The sequence below is a fragment of the Carettochelys insculpta genome, chromosome 15 (assembly GCF_033958435.1).
Source record: "Carettochelys insculpta isolate YL-2023 chromosome 15, ASM3395843v1, whole genome shotgun sequence".
NCBI lineage: Eukaryota > Metazoa > Chordata > Testudines > Carettochelyidae > Carettochelys > Carettochelys insculpta.
Window position 1 is genome coordinate 15,693,150 of NC_134151.1, and position 21,578 is coordinate 15,714,727.

The window sequence follows — 21,578 nt, forward strand, 5'->3', positions numbered from 1 at the left end:
AGTGGAGCCTGTCTGCCCCGCACCTGCTCAGAGTTGCTGAGCACGCAGGTGCCAGTGCAACCAGGAGAAAGGGGGTGAGCCACAACTCTGAGCATTACCCTCGGGGTGGAACACGAGCCCCAGCACCGAAACATCCAAAAAAAAGAGTCAGTGGCCACTTCAAACTTTTAGCCTCATCGCTCTAGGAACTCCACAGCCTTCCCCTCCCCCCGTTGTGCTGAATTTACCAGACGCATCAAAAACACAAGCGGACGAGTATGACACCGAAGAAACTGTGCACCAGGGCAGAGTGCGCGGACTCAGTCAGAGACACAACAACGGACAGGAAAGCGCCAGGGGGCAGAGGTCTTCTTCCAGAGCCCAGCTGCTGCCGAGGGAGGAGACCAGGCTGCTCCTCCCAACCTCCGCTCTGGTGGGGGATAGTGGACTAATTATGCCAATGCCTGATCCAGTAAGACAGGCTGTAAACGGCACCGGTTCCTGGTAATGCCTAAACGAAAGCCCCCTGGAGGGGAGACCACAGTGACCCGTATCTGACGGCTGGGGAAACAGTAAACAGGAGGTAAAGCCCCACTGAATGTCAGACCACCTGTGGCATGATCAAGCTGAGACCCCAGGAGCTCTGACTCGGAGGTACCCGCCCTAGCCCCAGCTCAAGGCTCCCCCAGGTTTCTGTTGTTTTGTTACCAAGAGCAAAATACAGAGGGAGGGCTGACATTCCAGTCCTGCGGGACGCTCCTCCCCAGAGCTGGGCATGCCAGCTGCATCGGAGCCTTACCCTCGAAACATCCCCCCCTCCCTCATTCCCAAGTAGCCCTCCCCTCTCCCCCACACCCGCCTTGTCTGCTTGCCAAATGGCCCCACCCTTAGAAAGTGGGTGCTTTCCCCATCCCCCCTGCTGGAGACCCACGCTCCCCAGAATCTTCTTCCACTCCGCCAGGGGATAAGGGGCTCACAGCTCTTCAGTGTGTCCCAGGGCCCGAGTCTGTCCACTGCAGGCGAGGCCAGGCTGCCCCAGTTAGGTTTGCTTCATCTCCCATTCCTGCAGTGGAGGGAAAATACAATTAAAAGAGGCTCTGGGCACATTGGGCTGGAGAACAAGTCAGGCCCAACAGCCTGAGCCTAGAGTGGTGCATCTACCCAGCCCCTGAATGCCCGTGGCCAGCCCACAGCAACGGGCTGCAGCTCACGGGGCTCAGGCTGTACAACTGCAGCATGGATGTGACCCCAAACGTCAACGTGGCAGTTCCATAGCACCGCAGTTTGAGCCCCAGGAGGCCATTTCAGAGGACTTGGGCCACCCGTGGGCGTTCCATTGCAGCCCAGATGGTGGTCCAGGGTTTAGCTCGGAGCAGCTTCTGCTTGTGAGAGACCGTGTAGGAATTCGAGATGGTGAAAGCCTGATGAGACCCTCGAGCTCAGCCATTCAGGGGCCAGGCCAGATCCGCACACTATGGCCTGTTACAGAGCTTTGCCCACTCCAGATCCTGCTGCCAGTGACTGAACCACCTCCCCTGCCCACAAGTCAGGATCATGACTTCCCACTTTCATGAGCTCCCCCAGCCAGCCTGGTACCCTGCTCACCCCTGCCCCCCCAAGACTTCCCAACCCTCAGCAGGCAGAGCGTGGGCAGTGGCCAGTGGCCCTGCAGGGCCTGGCACTGCTGCTGATGCATTAGAATGTGGTATTAAGGCAAGGGTGACCAGTTTCCCCAGCCTTGCGACTTAGGGACAGTGCAGCACCCAAAGATCTGGTGGCGAGGCCGAGGAGAGGGCTGTCAGGCTGGGACAGCAGACCTGTACCTTGGCCTTCTGCAGCACATTCCCCTTGTTGGCAGGGATGATGGACGGGCTCCTCTTCCTCATTTCCGCTGCACAGTTCACAGGGACCAAGTGCTCCGTAGGATTCCCATTTGGCTTATTTCCAATCTCCTAGGAGGGAAAGAACAGACCTTTAGCGACCCAGGACAGTCACAGCAAACATGGGAGGCAGCCAGAGGCCCCAGATTAAAGCATGCTCTGAATGTGGCGCAGTATTTGCCATCCGCTGCTGGGGACAGGCTGAAGAGCGAGGGCCCCAACAGAGCTGGTGAGAGCCTAGAACTGGTCTAGCAGAGAGACTGAGGGGGGGGTCACAGCCCAACTGGGGAAAAATCCTAGCACTGGAATGGCCAAATAGCAAGACAGCCTGAGGCTGCAGAGCAGGGCTGCTTCAGGGGGAGTGAGGTGAGCACAGCAGAGAGGAGGCTCGGGGGTCTGAAGACTGAAGTGCATTGGCCCTTCACCTGTCGCCAACAGAAAAAGAGTCCCGGCTGCTCCCCGGCGGGGAAGACCAGGGCAGCAGATGAGAAGAAAGTGGCTTCATACCCCATTTTCAGCTTTGCTGGTCACTGCGAGCCCCAGAGCCGGCCCTCCAGCTAGCGACTGTTTCAGCCGGTCCTTCACCTCTGTCAGCTTGAGCTCCAGGTCCACACGCTGCTCCTCTTTCCCTCTGCACTGCTCCTCCAGGGCTGCCACCTGCTCCTCCAGCTCTTTCAGCTTCCTCCCTGACCCAAAGACACAGGAACGAGGCCGGTCAGGCCCCAGCAGCTCAGCACTGAGCCACGGAGAAGGGCGGGGGTTGGAAAGGCCCAGTTACCCTCCTGCCGTGAGCGTGTGTATGTGGGTGGGCAGTGATGTGCTAGCGGCTGGGAGATCTATCAGCCCTTCTGGCAAGGGCCTGCCTAGTGTGGGACACCGATTCCAACTGCACTGGGCTGCACCTTCTCCTTTGCTAGGGATTCATAGTTCATTAGCACCTCAGAGCTACAAACTGACCAGTGAGTCACACAGTTGGGCAGCCGCAGAGACAAAACCCCAAATACAATAGAGCGGAGTATGAAACGGGAACGACTAACATGACCGAGGGAAAAGCACTCTCAGGTTATTTGTCATCCACACAGTAAAGTCTCAAAGAGGTAATAAGTCAATGAGCCACTGCAAACTTTTGGAAGAGCCACCTCAGGCTTTGCTCTGAGTTGCAAACACGCGCCGTTCCCGAGGTGTTTGTAACACTGAGCTCCTACCGCCGTACCAGTACGTTTCCTGCTCCGGCTTTTCAAGCTCAGAAGCCAAAAGGAAACAAAATCCAATCCAATCACCCGGACCTCTCAAAGAACCGACATTTTAACCGGAAGTACATTTTAGTTACGTTTTCCGGAAGTACAGTGTAGTGCAAGTAAAACAACTGAATCCAGTGTAAGTCTACAGCATACAATACGACAGTTGTAGGTAAATAACGTACTCTGCCTGCATTTGTTTGTTTCTTGATAGTAATCTTGTTTTTCTTCAGTGTTATGCACTGCTAGGTGTGCCTCTGTTATACAGCGTATTTGAATATCCAGCAACCTCCTGGTCCCAGGGCTGCAGGATAGGAGTTTAGGGTACGTGCCCTTTGTACTGGAGAGACACATATTTGGCCACAAGGTGGTGCTGTTGGACACCGTTTGAGGTAGCTGCAGCAGAGCTTCACTGACTCAGCACTACAGCTGGGAACCAATGCTCTGCCCGGCAGAATGGAAAGCAATAGCTAGCTTGGCAGAGAGCTGCAAGAGCAGCCCCAGCCGGCCTGCAAGCGGGTGCCTGGAACAAGGAACAAAGGAGCACAGCGGCGCCAGTGGAGAGCGTCCTTCTGTATTCACGCTGGGGCTGGGCCAGCGGCACCAGGGAAGGAGAGCAGATGGTACCCCCACGTGATGCACCCATGGGGGAGCTGGGTGGGAGCAGGACATTTGCTGCTCAGAAATAGCTGGCGACTGCACTCCTGGCCAGCAAAGGAGGCGAGGTCTGTCTGCACAGTTGCGGGAGGTTGGGGGGGAGCAGGTGGGCGCGGCTCTCAGGTTCAGGATGCTGTACCGTCATGCTCAGAAGCCTGGAAAACTGGACGAGCAGGAGCCTTACCAGTGCACGGCCAGAGCTGGGATCAGAGCTGGAAGGAGGAATCCTGCACCTTTTCCTAGCTTCTAGCTACCCTGATTCACCCCCACTTTGCTGGGCATAAAAATCTACCAGCCACATTTCAGAGGTGGCAACGGTCATCAGACCAGGGACATGACCATACTGGGGGGCTGGGCTCAGATTGGTCAGGGGTATTTCCTCTCCAGCAGGCTCCACACCTGTGCTGCTTTTCATGGCCTCCCGGAGCTCCCTCTTTTCCTTCCGTAGGGTGACCAGCTCATTCCGGATAGAGGCTTTCTCCTTCTCCAGCTTCTCCTTCTCCGTCAGGAACATCCTGGCGTCCTCCTCGGCCCGGTTCTTCCCATACTTGTATTGGTTGGCATCTGCAGAGACAAGGATGTGGATGGTCAAGTGGGAAGCTTGCGGGCTGGCCCCTGCCTCTGTGGTGTGAATGCAGACTCGGTTCCGGACTCGCGGCCACAGTGCCTCAGTTCCCATGTGGGCACCACAGATGGGCCAGGTCAGCTCCCAGGGGCTGCAGTAGGCGGCCATGCAGGGAGAAGGGGCATCATACCAGTAGCCCTGAGAGGCCTGTGGAGACCCACTGAAGGCCATGAAGGATCAGCCTAAAGCTGGCACCTTGTTCCCCCTCCCCTGCGTGGTGTCGCTTTTCTCTAGTGAGTTCAGGGCGGCTGAACAGTGCCTGGGCAGCAGCAGAGCCACCGTGTCCTTAAGTTCACCTTTCCCGCTCCTCACAATGGCCAACCTACCAGAGCCCTGGCTGGGAAGGAGAAGCTCCAGGTCCCTCACAGCAGCCCACCAACTACTTCAGCTCTACGGTCACTACTAGCCCGGGTGGGACTAAGACCCCACCAGCTCACAGCCAGAGGCTAGGAATGGCTCCTGCCATTAGCGACGTGTGGCTCAGCAGGACGAGGTGAGCAGCCATGAGAGGCCCCAGTCCTTGAGCCAGTGCGCACATGACCCCCGCCCACCCCCCGAGGGGGAGATTTGTGCTACGGGGCCATCTGTGGAACCTACTTGATGCGTGTCTCTTCACTTTGACTTGGGGGTCCACACGGCGCGACGACTCGCTGCAGGACGAAGCGTGGCGCTTCACCTGGGCCCCCGACGGCCGCGGCGGCTCCTCTGCCTGCACAGATGGCCACCATGAAGACGGATTCCCAGCAGAGAGGCTGCGCAGCCTCCGTGCTAGGCCAGAGCAGAAATCCGCACCCAGGGTGGGGGTGGGGGGTAGCTGCCCAAGAAACCATGGGCCCCATGTGCTGCTGAGGGGAAGGGGCACCCTTCTCCCCAGCATTCAGTTACTTGGGGTTGCAAGAGGTTGGGTGGGAGCAGGACCATGGCCTTTCCAGGGGTGCACAGTAGGAAACAAGCCATCCTTGTACCTGCACCTTCTCGTAGGGGACGTCGTCGTACACCACCCGGGTGGAGTCAGCCTGGCTCTCATGGGAGGTGCTGGCCCACCTACGGAGGAAGGGACAGGGAGATGCTGTGCCTCTGCAAAATGCATCCCTTCCTGCAGAACATGCTGCCCTTCCCTAGCTCCTCCCACCCAAAAGGTCTCAAAGCACTTTGCAAACTGACGCCTTAGACCTGCCCGCCCACCCCCAGGCAGCCCCAGACTGCAGAGAGCACAGCTCTGCCACAAGACAACAACACCAGGCAGGCCCTGCCCCTACCCAGCCACCTGCCATGTGCTGGTAAAAGCCTCCCCAGCTGCATTGTTGGTGTACTTCAGCTCCCTGCCCCAAGTCTGCCTTTTGGGCACCCTCCTTTGGGGCCATACACTTTTGGGAACACAGTAGCAAAGACTGTTCCATTGCAGGGGCAGATGAGGCACAGGGAGATGCAGTGACGTGACCAGGTCCATGTGGCACACCCAGAGCTCCCTGGACTGCTGTTAGAAGACACATACAGCTCAGGGCTCCACAAACCATAACCCCCCTGCTGCTTGCCCTGTCACATGTCCCCAGCGCCTGCCTTCTCCCCGCCTCACTGCTATGGCTTGGGGGGTTTTGCTATCACCAGGATCTGGAGGCACATGGTGTAGGTGCTGCTGGCTGACATGGCCTCGCAGGGAGCTTTGCTCCAGAGATGGGGTGGACATCAGGGAGCCTCGTGCCAGAGCTGGATCTCCCACACACAGCATGGCCCTGTTGCCTTAATAAATGCTCTGGAGCCGGGAGGAGAGCCCTTACAGGTAGGAGTGTCGCACAGCCGTGACTATGCTGGCTATTGTCTCCACATCCACGTAGTCATAGTGCAAGGCCTCTGGGGTTTTCTGGGAGCCGGTCTCAACCAGCAGGAGGCCAAGCCAGCGGCCCAGATCTTCAGAGCAGTTTGCCTAGGGGATGAGAAAGCATCATCATGGAGCACCTCGCCCTGGAGATGCATCTCCTGTGCACCTCTCTCCAGGAAGATCCATATCCCTCAGAGCACTGGCAGGGAAACAGAGCAGTATTTCCTTGCACCCCCAAAACCTCATTGTGGGGAAGGCCAAAGCAACCCCACACAAGAACACCCAGGCCTCTGCTCATACGCAACACATGCGGAGAGGTGTAGTAGATCGTCAGCTCTGGGCGGGAGCGGGTGGGTGGAGTTTCCGGAAGAAGGAGTTACCCTCCCTGCCAAAAGAGGCTGCTCTGGCCAAATGGCACCAACCCACATTCCACCAGCCCGACCACCTGCCCAGCACTGCTCCTGTGTACAGCAGCCATTGGCTTGAAGCTCAGAGTCAAAGGAGTTCGTTCTAACCCTGCCACTGTTCAGCAGATTCTCTGGGCTGATACTGTAAGCACCAGGGCAGCTGCTACACAGTCATTCAGACCAAGGTGAAATTAGTATGTTTCAATCACTTGCATGAAGCCAATTAACAGAGCACCTCACTTATGCATGCTTTAGTCAACCAGGGAATAGGATCTTTGCATAGCCTAAGGGATCTGCCAAGATGAAGATTAGCTTTAAAAGTGCCCACGTCCCTTGCTTGTGTAAGTAGGTTCACAACAGCAGCTTAACAGAGCGCTCAGCTGCTCAGCATGGTTTGCAGGGTCACCTGCATTTGGCTGGGTTCCACAGTGAAACGGGACTTTGCTTTTCAGTTCTAACCGACGGCCAACCTCACAAGGCGAGACATAAGTTGGAACCCACAAGGAAGAAGGGAAAGAGTGCACCCAAGAAACACCTGGCCCTGAGACCAGAGGGCAGACACTGCAAAGATGGGATACACCTGCACAGAAGCGGAAAACAATCACTCAGGCCAGGGGATGTTGGTGAAGCATCATTACTGGTCTAAGACCCAAGTTGTAGGGACAGAAGAGGCTTACTACTACTACTGTCACAGACCAGCCCGCCTGGCCAAGTCTGAGGTCTCAGGGAAGAGGAAGGGGAAATTCAAATGTCCAGCTGGATTTCTGTTTGGAAGCTATTCTGCATCACTGGGGGTTCTGTTCGCCCCTTAAGGAAATAATGGCTTGTCTGTGTGTTGCAAGGCGAGGCAGGAGGAACGGAAGCGGCCTGCATGCCTCGCCTGGAACAGCTGACAATGGAACACTCACCTCCAAGGCGGAGACCTCCTGCCCATTGCGAAGGATGCGGAAAGCAAGTGGGTGTTTAGGGCCCAGGCCTGGCACCACCTCACAGCCACGCAGGACGATGGCATTCACATGCGTCCGCAGGTCAGAGCGGTCCTTGTGGAAATAGAGCGTGTTGCCCTTCAAGCGACACCAGCGCTCCTTCCAGCACTGGTTAACCAGGACGTTCAGGTAACCTGCAGGGAGAACCAGTTCCCAAAAGGGAAGTCTTAGCACACAGACAGGCCTAAAGAGCCAACATGCAAGATGCTGAGGGGGAAGGTGGAACGTGAGAGTCAACTGGGACCATGGTCATGACTTGCTATACTTCTGTCAGTGGGTCTGTCCATGCGGCTGTTGGACGCTCGCAGCTGGCCCGTCCCAGCTGACACAGGCTTGTAGGGCCTGGACTATGGGGTGGCCGAGATGCAGTGAAGATGTTTGGGTTCACATTGCAGCTTGAGCTCTCGGACCTCCCATCTCACAGGCTCTTGAGCTCAGACTCCAGCCCAAGCCCAGGCCAGCCATGGGTGTCTAAGTGCAGTGTAGACAGACCCAGAATCTGGAACGCTGCTCTGCCTATCATCTCCCTACCTCTGGGTAGTTCTTGGTCTCCCACTTCATGCTGGTGGTGGAAACACCCTTCCCCTCCCCCAAAGGGCTGCCCAGCTCAGGGCCCTCTCTCTGGGCACCTGCAGATCTGCCACTTAGAACCACGGACTCAAAAATCAAAGGCCTAAGTCCGGTTTGGTCTTTAGTCAGCGCATAGTCCGCAAAAATCTCTGCTGAAGTCAACAGCATGTCGACCCCAGTAAGGACATTCGGGACACAGAAGTCCTATAAGGTCACTGTGCTCATCTCCTCCACTGAGGGGCAGGAGTCGTGCGGTAAATGGCCCAGTGGCGATAGGGCACTGGCCGGGAACTCAGCAGACTGGCAGTCCATTTCCAGCAACACCACAGCCAGCCTGTGTGACTGATCACTTGGTCTTTGTGCTTTGCTTCCCAGGGGGACAGCAGCACTTTCCCATCTCCTGTGGGTAGCTACGTCCGAAGTTGTGATGCACCTGGTATTACGGGAGCGGGGGGGGGTGAGGGGAGGGCAGTAGGACTAACGCAGGTGTGTGTGGAGCTTCATGAATTCTCTGTAGCAGCATCACATCTCAGGGTGCTTTGAGCACAGCCCCGACATACAGGCAGGGTCTATTAAATCTCCATCATCCCCAACAGGCGCCTCCAACCTATGCTTGAAAGCTTCCAACAACAGGGATTCCCCAGCCTCCCTGGAAAGCCTATTCCAGGCTTTCTTGCTCCAGTCTCCCAGAGCCCTAGGTACGAACCACAGCAGGGGATATCTTCCTCCGTGGAGGATGTCTGGGTGTCCTCAGGCGATGGCTTCTTTTTGGAGAAGCTGATGATCCTGGTGATTTTCCTCCCAGCTGCCCGGCTCACCGAGCCCTTCAGCTCAGCCAAGCCACTCTTCTTGCCTTTCCCTGGCACAGGGAGAAGAACTCAGGTCAGGTGCAAACTGACTCTTTGCTCCCAAGGCTGGCCAAAGTGGCAAGGTCACTGTGGTGCAACCTCACTCGGGCTGGACGTGCCATGACAGAAGCCGGGGGTGCAGGGGGCTGGTGTCAGACACTGGCAAGGAGGGCAGGGGCAGAGAGACGGACTGACAGGGAAGGAGCAGAACATCTGCAGCCTCCAGCTGCTGCTGCACTTCAGATGACTGGAGCATGGGGCAGACTCAAAAGGGCTGCAAACATTCCTCTGTGGCTGGGGGGCCCGACAGACTTGCTGGGCCCCTGAGCAAAGGGGAGAGGCCTCAGGCAAAAGGGGAGGGGAGGGGGGCAGCTAACCCTCAACTCTGCCATGCCAGCCCCATCCCCCCTGCCTCCCGCCCCTGCTCCATTGCATCCCTAAGACACACTCAGAGTGGGCCATGTGAGTCTGGGGCATTGACTGAGGAGCAGTGGCTGGGAGCCCTGGATGCCCTTTTGAATGGCTGGGTCCCAGGGCAAGTCCCATCCCACTCCCCTCAGCGAGCCTATCTGTGGAAGGGGCCTCAGCTCCTCTGCCACATGCAGCAGGGCCAGTCACTAGCAGGGAAGCCCCCTTCCCTCCTCCCTGCAGCAGGCTGCTCCCAGATACCATTGGGCGAGCACAGGGCCGGGGTTCTCACCATGCTCCCGGGCTTCCCTGCGGCTCATGGGGGTGCAGTTCTCTCCCGCTGCCACGCTGTCCGAGTCGGACGTCTGTTTGTCTTGCGATAACCTCTGTGGGGAGGGGACCAGCGTCCATTTCAGTGCAGTGCCCCTCCCCTCCCCTCCCCGCCCCTGCCCCCACGGCTTTTAACTGCTTCAGTGCTGCATCAAGTTTTGAGTCCAGCAAAGACAATGGCCAACGTAGCTCCTGACAGCCCCACCCCAGGCAGGGGACAAGAAAGGGCACACACCCCACCCTCTTCAAGGAACCTCCACCTCCATTCCTGGGCTGCCTGGGGAGGCTTCTGGCTCTTGTCACCCATCTTAGGGGCCATGCAAACATAGGGGGCGAGGCTGGTCTTATAGCCCCCCCAGGACCCAGCCTTCAGCTGCCTCATTCCCAGAAGCTCAATCACTAACGCCCAGCCAACCCCACTGGCACCATCATTGTGGAGAGCAGGGGGAAAAAGAGAGAGAGACAGAACAGGACACCTTGTCAAGGTCCATCTTGCAATGCAGCACAGGGGATGTAGGAGCTTCAGTCCCACCTGCTCCTCCTCCATTGGCACTGCTGGCTTCCTTTATCACCTGTGGAGACAGGCCACCTAGTACCGGCATCACAGGGCTCACCGGGAGCAACTGAGCCCCTGTCGTCACCTGAGTAACAGGAGCTCTGACCAGGCAGCTTCACCCGATCACAGCAAACAGCATTTTGCCTTCGCTGTTTGTGAACTAGCCCTTCCCACCGGGATTGATCCACCTCCCTGCAGCTGCCAGGGGACAACACAGCATGTTCTTCCCTGAAAAGCTCCCTTTGAAACAGGGCCTTCTTAAAAGGCCTCCAGGTGGGGTGCATTGACAGGAGCGTGGAGAGCAAGGAACAAGAAGTCATTCTGCTCTACTCAGCGCTCCTTAGGCCTCAGTTGGGAGTATTGTGGTGCCCAGAACTGGATACATTTAAAAGGAAGATGTGAGACAGACATCTCAGGGGGGATGGTCTAGATGGTGCTTGGTCCTGCCACGAGGGCAGGGAACTGGATTCGATGACCTCTCGAGCTTCCTTCCAGTTCCAGTGTTCTATGAGTATGAAAACTCCCTCCACAAAATCCCCTTAGAGATAATAAATGGTTTGGCAGTTACAATGCTTTAATGGCTTGGAGGTACCTATACAACCCTGTCACCACAGACAGCATCTGTGACCTCACAGTCTTCCGTGGGCGTCAGTACAGAAAGGCTATAGCAGAACAGGGAACTGAGCCTCATCTTAGGGCTCTGTCCGGTCTTTCTGTGAGGCTGTGGTGACCCTGGACTCCCTGGGGAAATGCCCAGCAGGATGAGCATAGACTGAAAACAGTCCACCCTGCACTTCTCTGGCTTCCGGTGTCCGATCCCTGCCAGCAAGCGAGAAGAGATGGGTAATGAAAAGCTGTTAGAATGTGGGCAATGAGGTGACCAGCCATTCTCCCATCTTATCCTAACCCTCTTCCCCCCCCACAGTCCCCTGGACCTTCACCAAGGCACCTGTGGAAGCAGGCTGGGTGGGCTAGTTTTGACAGCATTAAGAGCCCTGGAGTGCAGTGAAATGGGGCAGGGCTGGTAGGACAGTCTTTCCACAGAGAAACACCCCACAGCGACAGGTTTGGGGTGGACAGGGGCTCACGCCCCCCAGGAGCAAGGGTGTGCTATTTAAACCTGCTCCTGTTTCAGGCCTTTACGTGCCACCAGCTGAGAGGCAGAGCCAGTGACCTCACCAAACAGCTTCCAAGCTGCACAGCCTCCCACTGGCAGAACAAAGGCAGGAAAAAGGAGGCGGGAGGATACACAAACAGCCCCTCCTCCCTTAGCCTGTGGGACTCAGGGCTATCGCACAGGGAGCGGAAAGGAGCCGGGGTTCCCTGGGCCTGCACACCAGCTGAACGACTCATGCCACAGCTGGCATCCCGGCCTGGCAGGAGCGATAAAAGATAGGAGGAAGGTCCCCTTCCCCCCAGAGATAAGGCAGCATGGGAAGCCAGGCCTTTCCCGTGAAGGCAGCTACCCCCTTATTTCAGGCAGAGCTCACAGGAGCTGGGCCATGAAGGGAGGCCCAGGAGGACAGACAAGGGGGATGGGGGAAGGAAGCCGCCCAGCCAGCGACATGGGCGAGGGAACACGGCGTAGGCCGGCCCTGAGCAAGCGGTACCTTCAGCCACTCCTCAGCCTGCTCTTTGCTCTGCACTGCCAGCACCAGGGTCTCGGCCCCCGGTGGAGCGAAGCGCAGCTCATGCTTCTTGCGGCGCCCATCCTTGGGCACGTAGGTGACAGTGCAGGTGCTCAGGGGTACCTCCAAGTGGGGCTGCCGGTCCTTGGAGCTCTTATAGCACTGAAAGAAGCAGAGACAAGCGTTTTCCAAGGGGCTGAGCCCTGCTTGTGTCTCCTGCCATGCTAGACAAACAGGGAATATCCCAGCAGCAGCTCTGTGGGCCCCTTACACAGAGCTTAGTCCAGTGACCTCGTAGCCTGCCAGCCCTGTGAATCGCTATCGTCAGCCTCACTTCACAGAGGAGGAAGCTACAGGGAAGTGGTTCAGCCAAAGTCACAGAGGGCAGCAGGACCAGAATCCAGACGTCCCTGCTCTCACCATTGGGCAACGCTCCCTTCCCAGAGCCAGGGACAGACCTGCGCAATACTGTTCCCTGCTCTCAGGGCCACGCCGACTCCCAGAGAACGGACCAGCAGGGCGACTTGACCCAGGACGCTTTGCGTTTGTTTCTCTGGTGAGAAATATACAGGGTGAACCCTGATGGTTTCTGGTGGAGACCCGGACCGTGGGCCTTGCGATATAGCTCCTCCCGGGCTGCTGGCACTCTGCATTGCGGGTGTGGATTAGGTACATGACACTGCCACAGGCGGCCAGTCGCAGCCCCACTCACACCCCCATGGAAGACCCAACCTCTCACGGACTCCAGCAATTCACCCAACAGGGATGGTTAGTCCGCCCAAAAGCAGCTGCAGCAGCTTTGCCAGTCCCTGCACGTCCTTCGGCGAGCGGGAGAGATCTCCCGGCTCACCCGCCCCCAATACACAGGATGTTCCCCGTTCTGCAGCCCAGATCTCTCAGACCCTAGTGCCCCAGGAAGATATCCTGTGCCCTAGTCCCCCTCGACTCGGCAAGCTGCAGTCTCACCAGGAGTTTGTTGTCCTTGATGACCGTCAGCTGCTTGGCCCACTGCCCGAAGCGCTTCTTACGCAACAGGAAGGCGCAGATCCTGCAGTCCTTTACCAGCTTCATAGAAGCTTCCTCTGATGGCCATTGGTGTGTCAGCCGCTGGCCCTTCCCATCCTCCTCCTCCTCATCGTAGGACTCATAGGAGCTGCTCATCACATCAGAGTCATTGTCTGGAAGAAAGCAGAGACCCTCCCAGTCACCCCAGGATGTGGCTGACATGCCGCGGGATTTCAGCCAGGAGAAGCCTCTTCTCCTAGCAGCATCTGGGGAGAGAGAGCCTTGGTGCAGGGGAAACTGAGGGCCAAACTCTCAGCAGTTCAACTCAATTTCCATTTTCCTGCAGCACTTCTCCAGGTTGCACTGGCACTTCCCTTTATTAATCACGCAAAGCCGGGAGGGCTCTAAGCAACCTCTTGCACGTGACAAACCTTCTGCTTTAGATGCAGAGAAGCTCCTGGAGAAGTCAGTGGATGGGACATGCAAAAGAGCTGTTTGCAGAGCAGCCCCTTGTCAGACTAGGGTATGTGTCTGAATCACTCAGGGACTGCTGACCTCCGAGGGACGCGCCGGGATGCAGCTCTTTGCCCCGGCACCTGAAGAAGCTGGATGAGGAGAGGGTCACCTCTTGGCCTGTGCTAGAGCTTTCCTGCTGTTGTTGCTAGCTTGGTTTTCATCGCATTGTTATTTTAATGAAAGTCAAGGCCTCCCAGAGCAGCAGGCGAGCGGTTATATGCTGCCAGAAGCAAACAGAACCTGGCTGGCTCTCTCACAAAACCAACAGTGATTCTGGCCTTGAAGGCCACTGAGTTACCACTGATTGTTACCACGGAGATTCCTAGGTACTCTTCAGTTCTGCGTAGGATTCCCCACCCTATCCCCATCCATCAAGCCAATGGGTTGTCCCCTTCGGCTCTCCCTCTGGTGAGATACCCGTCCTTGCCCTGGTACTTACAGGAGTTTTTCTGCTCCCCATTCATCCTGGTAACAGGGTAATTGCTGTCTGCATCCTCATAGTAGCCATCCTCAATTGAGTTGGGGGGACTGGAGCTATCTACAGAGAGAGCAGAGGGGGTGAAATCTGTGCTGAGGGAGATCCCTGCACAGAGGCTGGGATATTAATCAGGGCACATCACAAGACTGCCCTGAAGCAAGTTATACCACAGCTTGGAGCGCTCACCAGCTGCCTACACCAGCCAGGCCAGGTCTGAAGGATTAGACACAGGTGCAGTTATTGGGGGAAGCACACAGGGGTGGGAGAAGGGGAGGGACTTTGCCCACAGGAGGCAGATGACTGGCTGCCAAGTGACACGGTTTGGGAGAAAGCAGCTGGCTCCTTTCCTGTCACTTCTCCACAGTGACAACCACCCTGGAAGGCTCAGCACAGAAAGCCTGGGAGCGCTCGGTCCTCCACCCCTCAGGCTGCCCTTCACACAGGCAGAGCTCGGCAGCCAGCAGAGGCAGGAGCATCTAAGGGGCTGAATCCTACACCTGAGAAGATGTAAAGCAAATCCTGCCACCTTGGGGAAAACTCTTGGCCTCTTCCTTCCCTTGGAGGCAGGGTGGGGGGAGCACATAGGAGCTGCCACCCAGGGCGCGCTCAGGGCCTGATATGCCTGGAGCACAATCTCCAGGGAAGCCAAGTAACAATCTCTCGCAAAGGGGCTGAAAGGTGCTGCTGCTGGATGCCAGCCACCCCAGTGACCGACCCCCTCGACTCTCTTGGCAAACTTCAGGGGCCAGGGCTAGGCCTTGGCTCATTCCAAAGGTGCCAGAGACCAGGCTTTGACGCAGCTCAAAGCCAGCTCCCGCTCAGCCCTGTGTCCCTTACCCAGCCTCTCCCCGCTCTCAGCCGCTAGGCCAGCTGTGGGACAGGCTGTCGGCATCAGGCTCTCGACCCTGGTCTCTCAGCCCTGGGAACCATTGGCCCAGGGGGATAGGAAGGCAGCAGGGACGGGAATCCCCCTGACCCCAGCCCAGGTTGCTGCTCCAAGACAAGCTGGGGAGGGTCGGCTCCTGTGGGACTCATGGACACAGCAAGGAGCTGCAGCGCCTCAGACACACCAGGGGCCAGCCCAGTGGGACTTCTCTAGTCCCCCTCCCCCAGGTGCCCCAGTTCACCAGGATCGGACTCACTGCGGGAGGTGATGTACTCAGGCGCCTTGCCGGGGCCCAGAGGCAGGGCCTCCTCATAGTAGTCTTCAGGCGGGGGGGTTGTGGGAAGCGGTGGAGGAGGGTCCCTGGGAGCCTGCAAAGGAGAGACGAGTTTGTGTTAGACAGAGGGAACGAGGGGGTAGGGCTGAGTTACAGGGCGTCTCAGGGGCCATCATTGCTCAAAAAAGTCGGCCCATCCTCTTCCAGCCTGCCAGGTCTGTGTGCGCCCCCTCATCCAAGTGGCTATTGGCCCCAGAGCCCAGACCCTCCCGCCTGCCGCCTGCCTCCACCTCCCCAGAGCAGACAGGGCCTGTGGCTTGAGCAGCCCAGCCCAGCTCCCTGGGGGCCCAAATGGCTCAGGTAACTGCCCTAGTCTCCTTCCAATCCAGCTGCTCCAGTCTGCCAGTTCACAGTCATGTGACTGACAGGACTTAGGCTCTGGGTAGGACCTGGGGGGAGGGAGATCTGGGGGCTGCTGGACTCACATTTGTGCACGGATGGCTCCTTGTGAGCTCCAAGCCAACGCCGTCGCTGGCGTCCCCATCGTCCTCCTGCATGGCCTGGAGATCCCGCAGGTCACAGTCTGGAGGGGGTTACAGAAGGGATCCTCAGCAAAGCAGGAAGCCAGGGACAGGGCCCCCCCAGACTGACCTTCAGGGAAGGCCTCTCTCTCCCTCCACCCTCTCTCTCACACACCCCCCCCCCCCCCCCCCGCCAGAACTGGCCTGTTGTCGTAAGAATGCCATTTATATTCCACACTACACCAACTTTCCCTGAGTGAACAAGCTTTGGGGTTTCTCTAGATCGTGTCGTATCTGGTACCCCAAAGGGAGGGAGGTGCAGGAGATGAAGGAACTGCATAGGCCTGTGACAGCAATGGGTCACCCCTCACTTTGGGCAGAGGGGCTGGTTTCATTGGCGCAGTGAATGTTTCCGCTACACACAGGTTACAGCCTGCTTTTCCAATAGCCAGCCTGGGAGCTAACTGTCACCTGGGCAGCCAGCAAGGAGGGCTGTGCCCTTGGAGTAACAGCTCATCCAGAGGACAGGGCTTCACTACCAGTGCTGAGGGAGCAGACGCTCTGCCTGTGGTTGTGGGCCTTCATCTCTCAGCCTCCCAGGCCAATCACAGCAACTCAGCTGCACAGCCAGGGAGGGGTCTCCAGACTGGTGGTTAGCTCTACATACCAAACTCCTCAAAGAGGGACTCCACGAAGCTGGTGCCATTGTGCAGGGTCCCTGTGTTCACGTACATGTAGTCCAGATCCTTCCCTGGGAGGGAAGAAGGACATTATCACAGCTGGGGAGGAACAAAGTCTGTCTGCAGGGGCAGGGCAGCACGACCAGCACACAGATCTCTCGTCGTTGAGTCTCTCATACTAGATGAGCCCAAGAGGCCACTGAAGCCATCAGGGCAGGCAGCAAAGCTAGTCAGACCACACACACACTCATCTGCAGCTCTGCTCCCAACAGCACCTGTTGCCTCAGGGAGGAGGCCAGGAAGCGCCCAGAAGGACACAGAGCAAGTAAGGAAGAGAGGGGAAATCTCCAGAGAAGGGGTTATTTCAGAGGGTCCAATGGGGACATGTCCATGCTTCAGGGGGACACAGGCAGGCGGTGGCCCTCCAGGTGTGAAGCCTGATCTCTCTTCCCTGGAAATCCCCTCTCAGCAGAAATGGCCAGCAGGAAGGCTGGGGGAAGGAGTGTTTCCCACAGGAAATGCAGAGCAACTCCAGCCCAGTTGCAGCCATTCCCTTCCCTGGGCTGGGCCTGTTTGCACAGGATCGCGCCCATCAGCCTGACGTGCGCAGGCTGTGCAGCTCTGATGTCCGCCAGCTGGAGAGAGGGGAAGAGAGGTCTCGCGGGGGTCCTGCTGTGGCGGGGAGCAGCCAGGGTTCGCCACGGAGCACTGCCAAAGGACACCATGCACCAGCCCTTCAGCCGAGGATATGGAAACAGGCAGCAGGGAAAGTTTCCATCCCAGAGGGCCTGCAGCTCCCATCCCTGGCGGGGGCAACAGGGCTAAGTACAAAGAGTTTGACGGCATCCCAGGGGCTTGAGTCAAAAGGGTAGAGCAGCGGGTTCTTGCCAGCTGTTGGTTCATGCTCCTCTCACCACTACTCAAGGTCAACTGGCGGACTTGTTCTTTGCATGAAAGAGCCACCAGAGGGAGCGAGGTGCCTCCTCAATAAAGGGGCCTGGCACGCAGCCAAGCAATAGGTTATTCTGGAGGGAGAGATGGGAGGGCTGGGCGCACGCCTTCATGGCTGGAGGGCTCATCCCCAGGCTCATCAGGCAGAGCCGTGGGAGGTCATGGACACCTCAGCCCTGTCTCCTGGGCCCCCATTTCATAGTCCCAGCACTGAAGGAAGGAAGAGGCGGTCTCGACAGCTGGACGCTGCCATGATAAATGGTCTCGGGGGACAGCTGCCTTAGTCTGCATCTTCGCAAAACAAAAGCAAGTTGTCCTGTAGCACCTTAAAGGCTAACCGGTTTGTTTATTAGGCCATGAGCTTTCCTGGGTAAGACCCTGTCTCATGGCCTAAGAAACAAACTGGTTAGCCTTTAAGGTGCTGCAGGACGGCTTGCTGCCAGGGCACTTACTCCAAAATCCCTGCTTGCTGTAGAAGAGTTGAAGTGACTGGACAATGCCTGTTAGCCACTGACACTCCTTGGCTGAGAGGCCCTGACAAGCTCTTCTCCCTTCTCGCCCACAGACAGGCCAGTGGAACCCCAGAAGAGGGGCTGGGAGCTGCCCAGAGGCTGGCTTTACCCCAGAGCGCCGCAAGGATCTCGGGCATCCATCCTAGGTTAGAATCAGGCGGCTCCATCCTGCAGAACAAGACCACCACGCAGGCTGCACAGACTGGAGGTACAACGCTGCCAGGGCCAGGGCACAGGCCTCCTGCGTGAAGTCAGTCAGGCCGCAGGGCCATTCTGGAGAGACAACGCTGAGCAAGGGGGTGTAGCAACGCGGCACAGAGAGTTTACTGACCTGCTGGGGGCTGCAGCTTCTGCAGGATAGTGGAGACGGCCAGTTTCTTCTCCAGGGTGGTGGCACTCAAGTACTCGTGATCCAGCAGCTTGAGCAGCACAATGAGCTCTGGGAGGAGCTGGTCCAGCACTGGGGAAAGCAGCAGAGAAAACAGGAGTCAGGGACCCAGACTGGGAAGAGCTGGGGCAGGAGAGAATGAAGCCATCAGGGTTGCTCAAGAGTTTGGGTTACTGCAAAGTCTGGCAGCACACTCAGAAAACAGAGTGTGGGGCAGAGGCTGTGCCTATGTTCATACTCGTACAGCCCCTTGCACAAGGGAACCCCGATCATGGGCCAGGCTGCAAGGTGCTGTGGTAATACAAATAGCAAAACCACCTGCCGAGCACTTGGAGGGAAACCCATCAGAACCCAGGAGGGGGCTGGAGAGACAAGAACTCCGTTTACATTTCCTGCAGAGAAGCACCCCTTCCCCCACCGTCAGACCACCCGGCTCACTGCTTTTGGATGCCCTCTGTAAAAAAGAAATCCCTCTCGCAGGTCTCATTCACATCCTGGTTTGCAGCCAGGGTCTGTTTTTCAGGCCCTTGGAGGTTAGGCACCAAAAGGGACATTAGATAAATAGCATGAGATGAACTAAACAGACTCAGCCCAGAACAAAACCACCCTGTTCGGGCACATAAAAGCAGAGGCAACTGCAGGCAGCGAGCGGAGGGGCAGAGAGGTGAGCAGTGACGCCAAGCCTCTGGGCTGAGCAGGTCTCCCCCTGACTCCCAGCTGCTACTAAGGAGGGGGTCCAGGATGTTATTTCCCCTATTCCTTGGCCTGCGCCTCAGTTCCTCATGGTGTTTGAAATAACCCCCCGCCCTGTAAGGCTGGGAGCTACAGGCCTCAGTTCTTCTCCCCTCTGTTGGGCAGGGGCCTGGCACTGCTGTTGCCGGGTAGCTGCTGGCAGCCAGTTTTAGGGGAAGAGCCCGAGCAAGCGCACGTGGGAAGGAGGAGAGAGGCCCCCGGACCTTACAGGCCTGGCTTTCTGTGCCTGCCTGCTTTGCGCAGAGGGGAGCCGCTTCCACGGGTTACGTGTGGTTGGGGTCATTTCAAACCAGTACAAGAGCCCCTCTTGCTTCACTACTTCACCAGCCAAAGGCCAGACATCTGCCCCCCCCCACCCCCCCGCACCTGCCTGCGGGCTCCTGCAGCTTTTTGCACCCGTGTGGAACACAGCGAAGGCGGCTGGTACTGACAGAGGTGCTTTAAAAAAATCAGGCGGCTGCTACAGAGCAGGGAGGGGGCGAGATAAGAGGGGCCGAAGAGTGGGACTGACATTGTGCAGAGCCTGGTCTGTCCGGACACCTCTCAGATAGCCTTGCCGTGCAATGCGCGCACACGCGCAGGAGACCCTGCCTCACAGGCAGCTGGCCACCTGCTGAGCCCACTGGCCTATCAGATCAGATTCAAAGGCTCGGCAGGACATTCCTCAACTGCTGAGCAGCCTAGAATACACCGCCCTGGTCAATCATTTATCACCCCAATTACCGTAGAGCCTAATGGGTCCAGCCAGGCCGGCCCGTTGTGCGGACAGATGGCCCCTGCCTCAAAGGGCTCAGGGTTATTGAATAGCCACAGGAGGCCACCAGGACAATCCAGCAAGGGCACAGGTGGCAGCAGCCTGCAGGAGCAGTGCCCAGCTCCACAGCCCCTTGGCGCCAGCTGGAAGCTGCACCATGGCCCGCAAAATTTTCCTCCATGCCTGACCCACGTCAGCAGCTGGGCGAAGAGCTGGCTAACGCGGAGCCTAGGCAACGCTGGGGCAGTACTAGCAAACAAGAACACCAGGAACAGCTCCAGAGGATTTGCTTCCACTCTAGTACCACGGTCAGTTTATGCTGGCCCCTGGCCTTTAGGTGTCTGGGTACGTTTGCACAGAAAGGGAAGGTGGGGCTAGTGCGGGGAAAAAACTACAGCACAGCACAGGCTCAGTGGGGACTCTGGGTAAATCCCGAGGGTCCACAATGGACTTGCAACCTGTGCCACCGCATCAACACAACTAGCGTTGGTTGTAGTGCAGGTAGGTGGCAGCTGGAACAATTGCCCCTTCACTTGTGGCACTGACGTGCCTGTCGAGTCGCTGGCAGGGCGCTGACCTTACATCCTACTCCCAGCAACCCTAGACTTGCCCTTCTGTTGAGGCTCTGCCCTCAGACTGATAAGCCACTCGCTACACAGGCAGGAGTCTTTGAGGAGTTCTCAGTGCTACCGGAGGCCCAAATACCTTGTGGGAGAAACGCGCCCACTTCTGTCTGCGTCCAAAGACAAGAGGGCACCCCTGCCATGAGGCACAGGCCTCGCTACCTAGATCTATGGCAGGCATTCATAGCATCCCAGCTTGATTATTGCAACTCACACCAGGAACAAAGCAAAAAGCCCTGTAACAAAACATGACCGCCTGCTTACATTGGTGTGCTTTGGATTGACATAACCAGACCCAGCACTGGCTCCCCACTGGCTACGGAGCCCAGTTCCAGGAGTCTGTTCTCTTATCCAAAGCTCTCCATTGAATTGGCCCAACTACCTGAGAGCTCACCCCTCTGCCCGTGACCTCCGCCACCACTGCTAGTTGTGGTCTGCTGGAACAATGCGGGTCATCGGGTTCAGATTAGCCCAGCAGGCAGAGCTGGAGGGTGACTGTGTGGCCCTGAGCTCCAAAGCACATGCACAGCTGAACGCAAGACTCATTTCCCCAGCCTAGCTTTCCTATTCCCTCTCCCCCCAGCCAGCTGGGAAAGAGACATCGCTGTCATTATTTCTGGTCGGAGGGACTTGGGGGGTGCTCAGCTCAGGTGTGGAAGTACGTGGGGGTGTAGTGGGGGAAGGGGATACTTAGCACTACAGGACTGCTTGTTATTCGTGAACCTTCAGACCAGCACAGCTACCCCCGAGGCCAATATGCAGGTGGGTGCCACAAAGCTATTAACTTCATCAATTCCTTATTCAAGCTCTCACCTCCATACACCCCAAGGCAGCAGACCCTAACAGCCCTATAAACGACAGCGTTCACGGCAAATGCCCTGCAGCTTTCACAGCACCCCTCTAGCCTCGCTGGGCTGCGCTGCTCTCCGAGTGACCCTCAGGCAGAGCCAACTGGCTGCTCCCACACCAGCCAGAGCTGCTGGCAACGGGCTTTTGGCAGGCTTAGGCTTGGATGGTTGCGGATGCAAGAGCTGGAGCGAGTAAGACCCAGACAGGGCCCAAACATCAAGGCCAGCCTGAACTGAGCTGCGGAGAGTTAGTTTTCCCTTCTGCTTCGTTCTAGTGTTTTTCCATTTTCACATTGGTCCAGGTCCCGGCAGGACCAAGTGCAGAAGTGCTGTGGGAGTGGGCCATCCTTGCGGCACTTCCGGCCCAAAGAAAAGTAGCACCTCCACCATCTCCAGCCCAACTCTACAGACTCGGGGGCTCTTGAAGTTCTCTGGAGATGCATCTGAACTTCTTGGGC

The 21,578-nt window shown here is 57.5% G+C and overlaps 1 protein-coding gene across 3 annotated transcripts in view; it reads right to left on the minus strand.

The window, feature by feature from the left end:
• Nucleotides 1-831: 831 nt before the first annotated feature.
• Nucleotides 832-21,578, minus strand: part of AFAP1L1 (actin filament associated protein 1 like 1) — a 45,133-nt gene continuing 24,386 nt past the window's right edge. For 2 of the 3 annotated variants that reach the window (XM_075009783.1, XM_075009785.1), the window contains 18 exons: nt 18,086-18,214; nt 16,279-16,362; nt 15,576-15,673; nt 15,073-15,184; nt 13,892-13,990; nt 12,898-13,109; nt 11,914-12,093; nt 10,224-10,319; nt 9,710-9,803; nt 8,868-9,020; nt 7,514-7,725; nt 6,158-6,303; nt 5,345-5,423; nt 4,977-5,088; nt 4,154-4,318; nt 2,367-2,545; nt 1,803-1,931; nt 832-1,042 (listed from right to left, as the gene is read on the minus strand). In XM_075009783.1, the coding sequence (XP_074865884.1) occupies nt 1,019-1,042; nt 1,803-1,931; nt 2,367-2,545; nt 4,154-4,318; nt 4,977-5,088; nt 5,345-5,423; nt 6,158-6,303; nt 7,514-7,725; nt 8,868-9,020; nt 9,710-9,803; nt 10,224-10,319; nt 11,914-12,093; nt 12,898-13,109; nt 13,892-13,990; nt 15,073-15,184; nt 15,576-15,673; nt 16,279-16,362; nt 18,086-18,214 (2,303 nt within the window). In that variant the 3' untranslated portion in view covers nt 832-1,018. The remainder of the gene's footprint in view (nt 1,043-1,802; nt 1,932-2,366; nt 2,546-4,153; nt 4,319-4,976; nt 5,089-5,344; nt 5,424-6,157; nt 6,304-7,513; nt 7,726-8,867; nt 9,021-9,709; nt 9,804-10,223; nt 10,320-11,913; nt 12,094-12,897; nt 13,110-13,891; nt 13,991-15,072; nt 15,185-15,575; nt 15,674-16,278; nt 16,363-18,085; nt 18,215-21,578) is intronic. The other variant, XM_075009784.1, reaches the window with a different exon arrangement.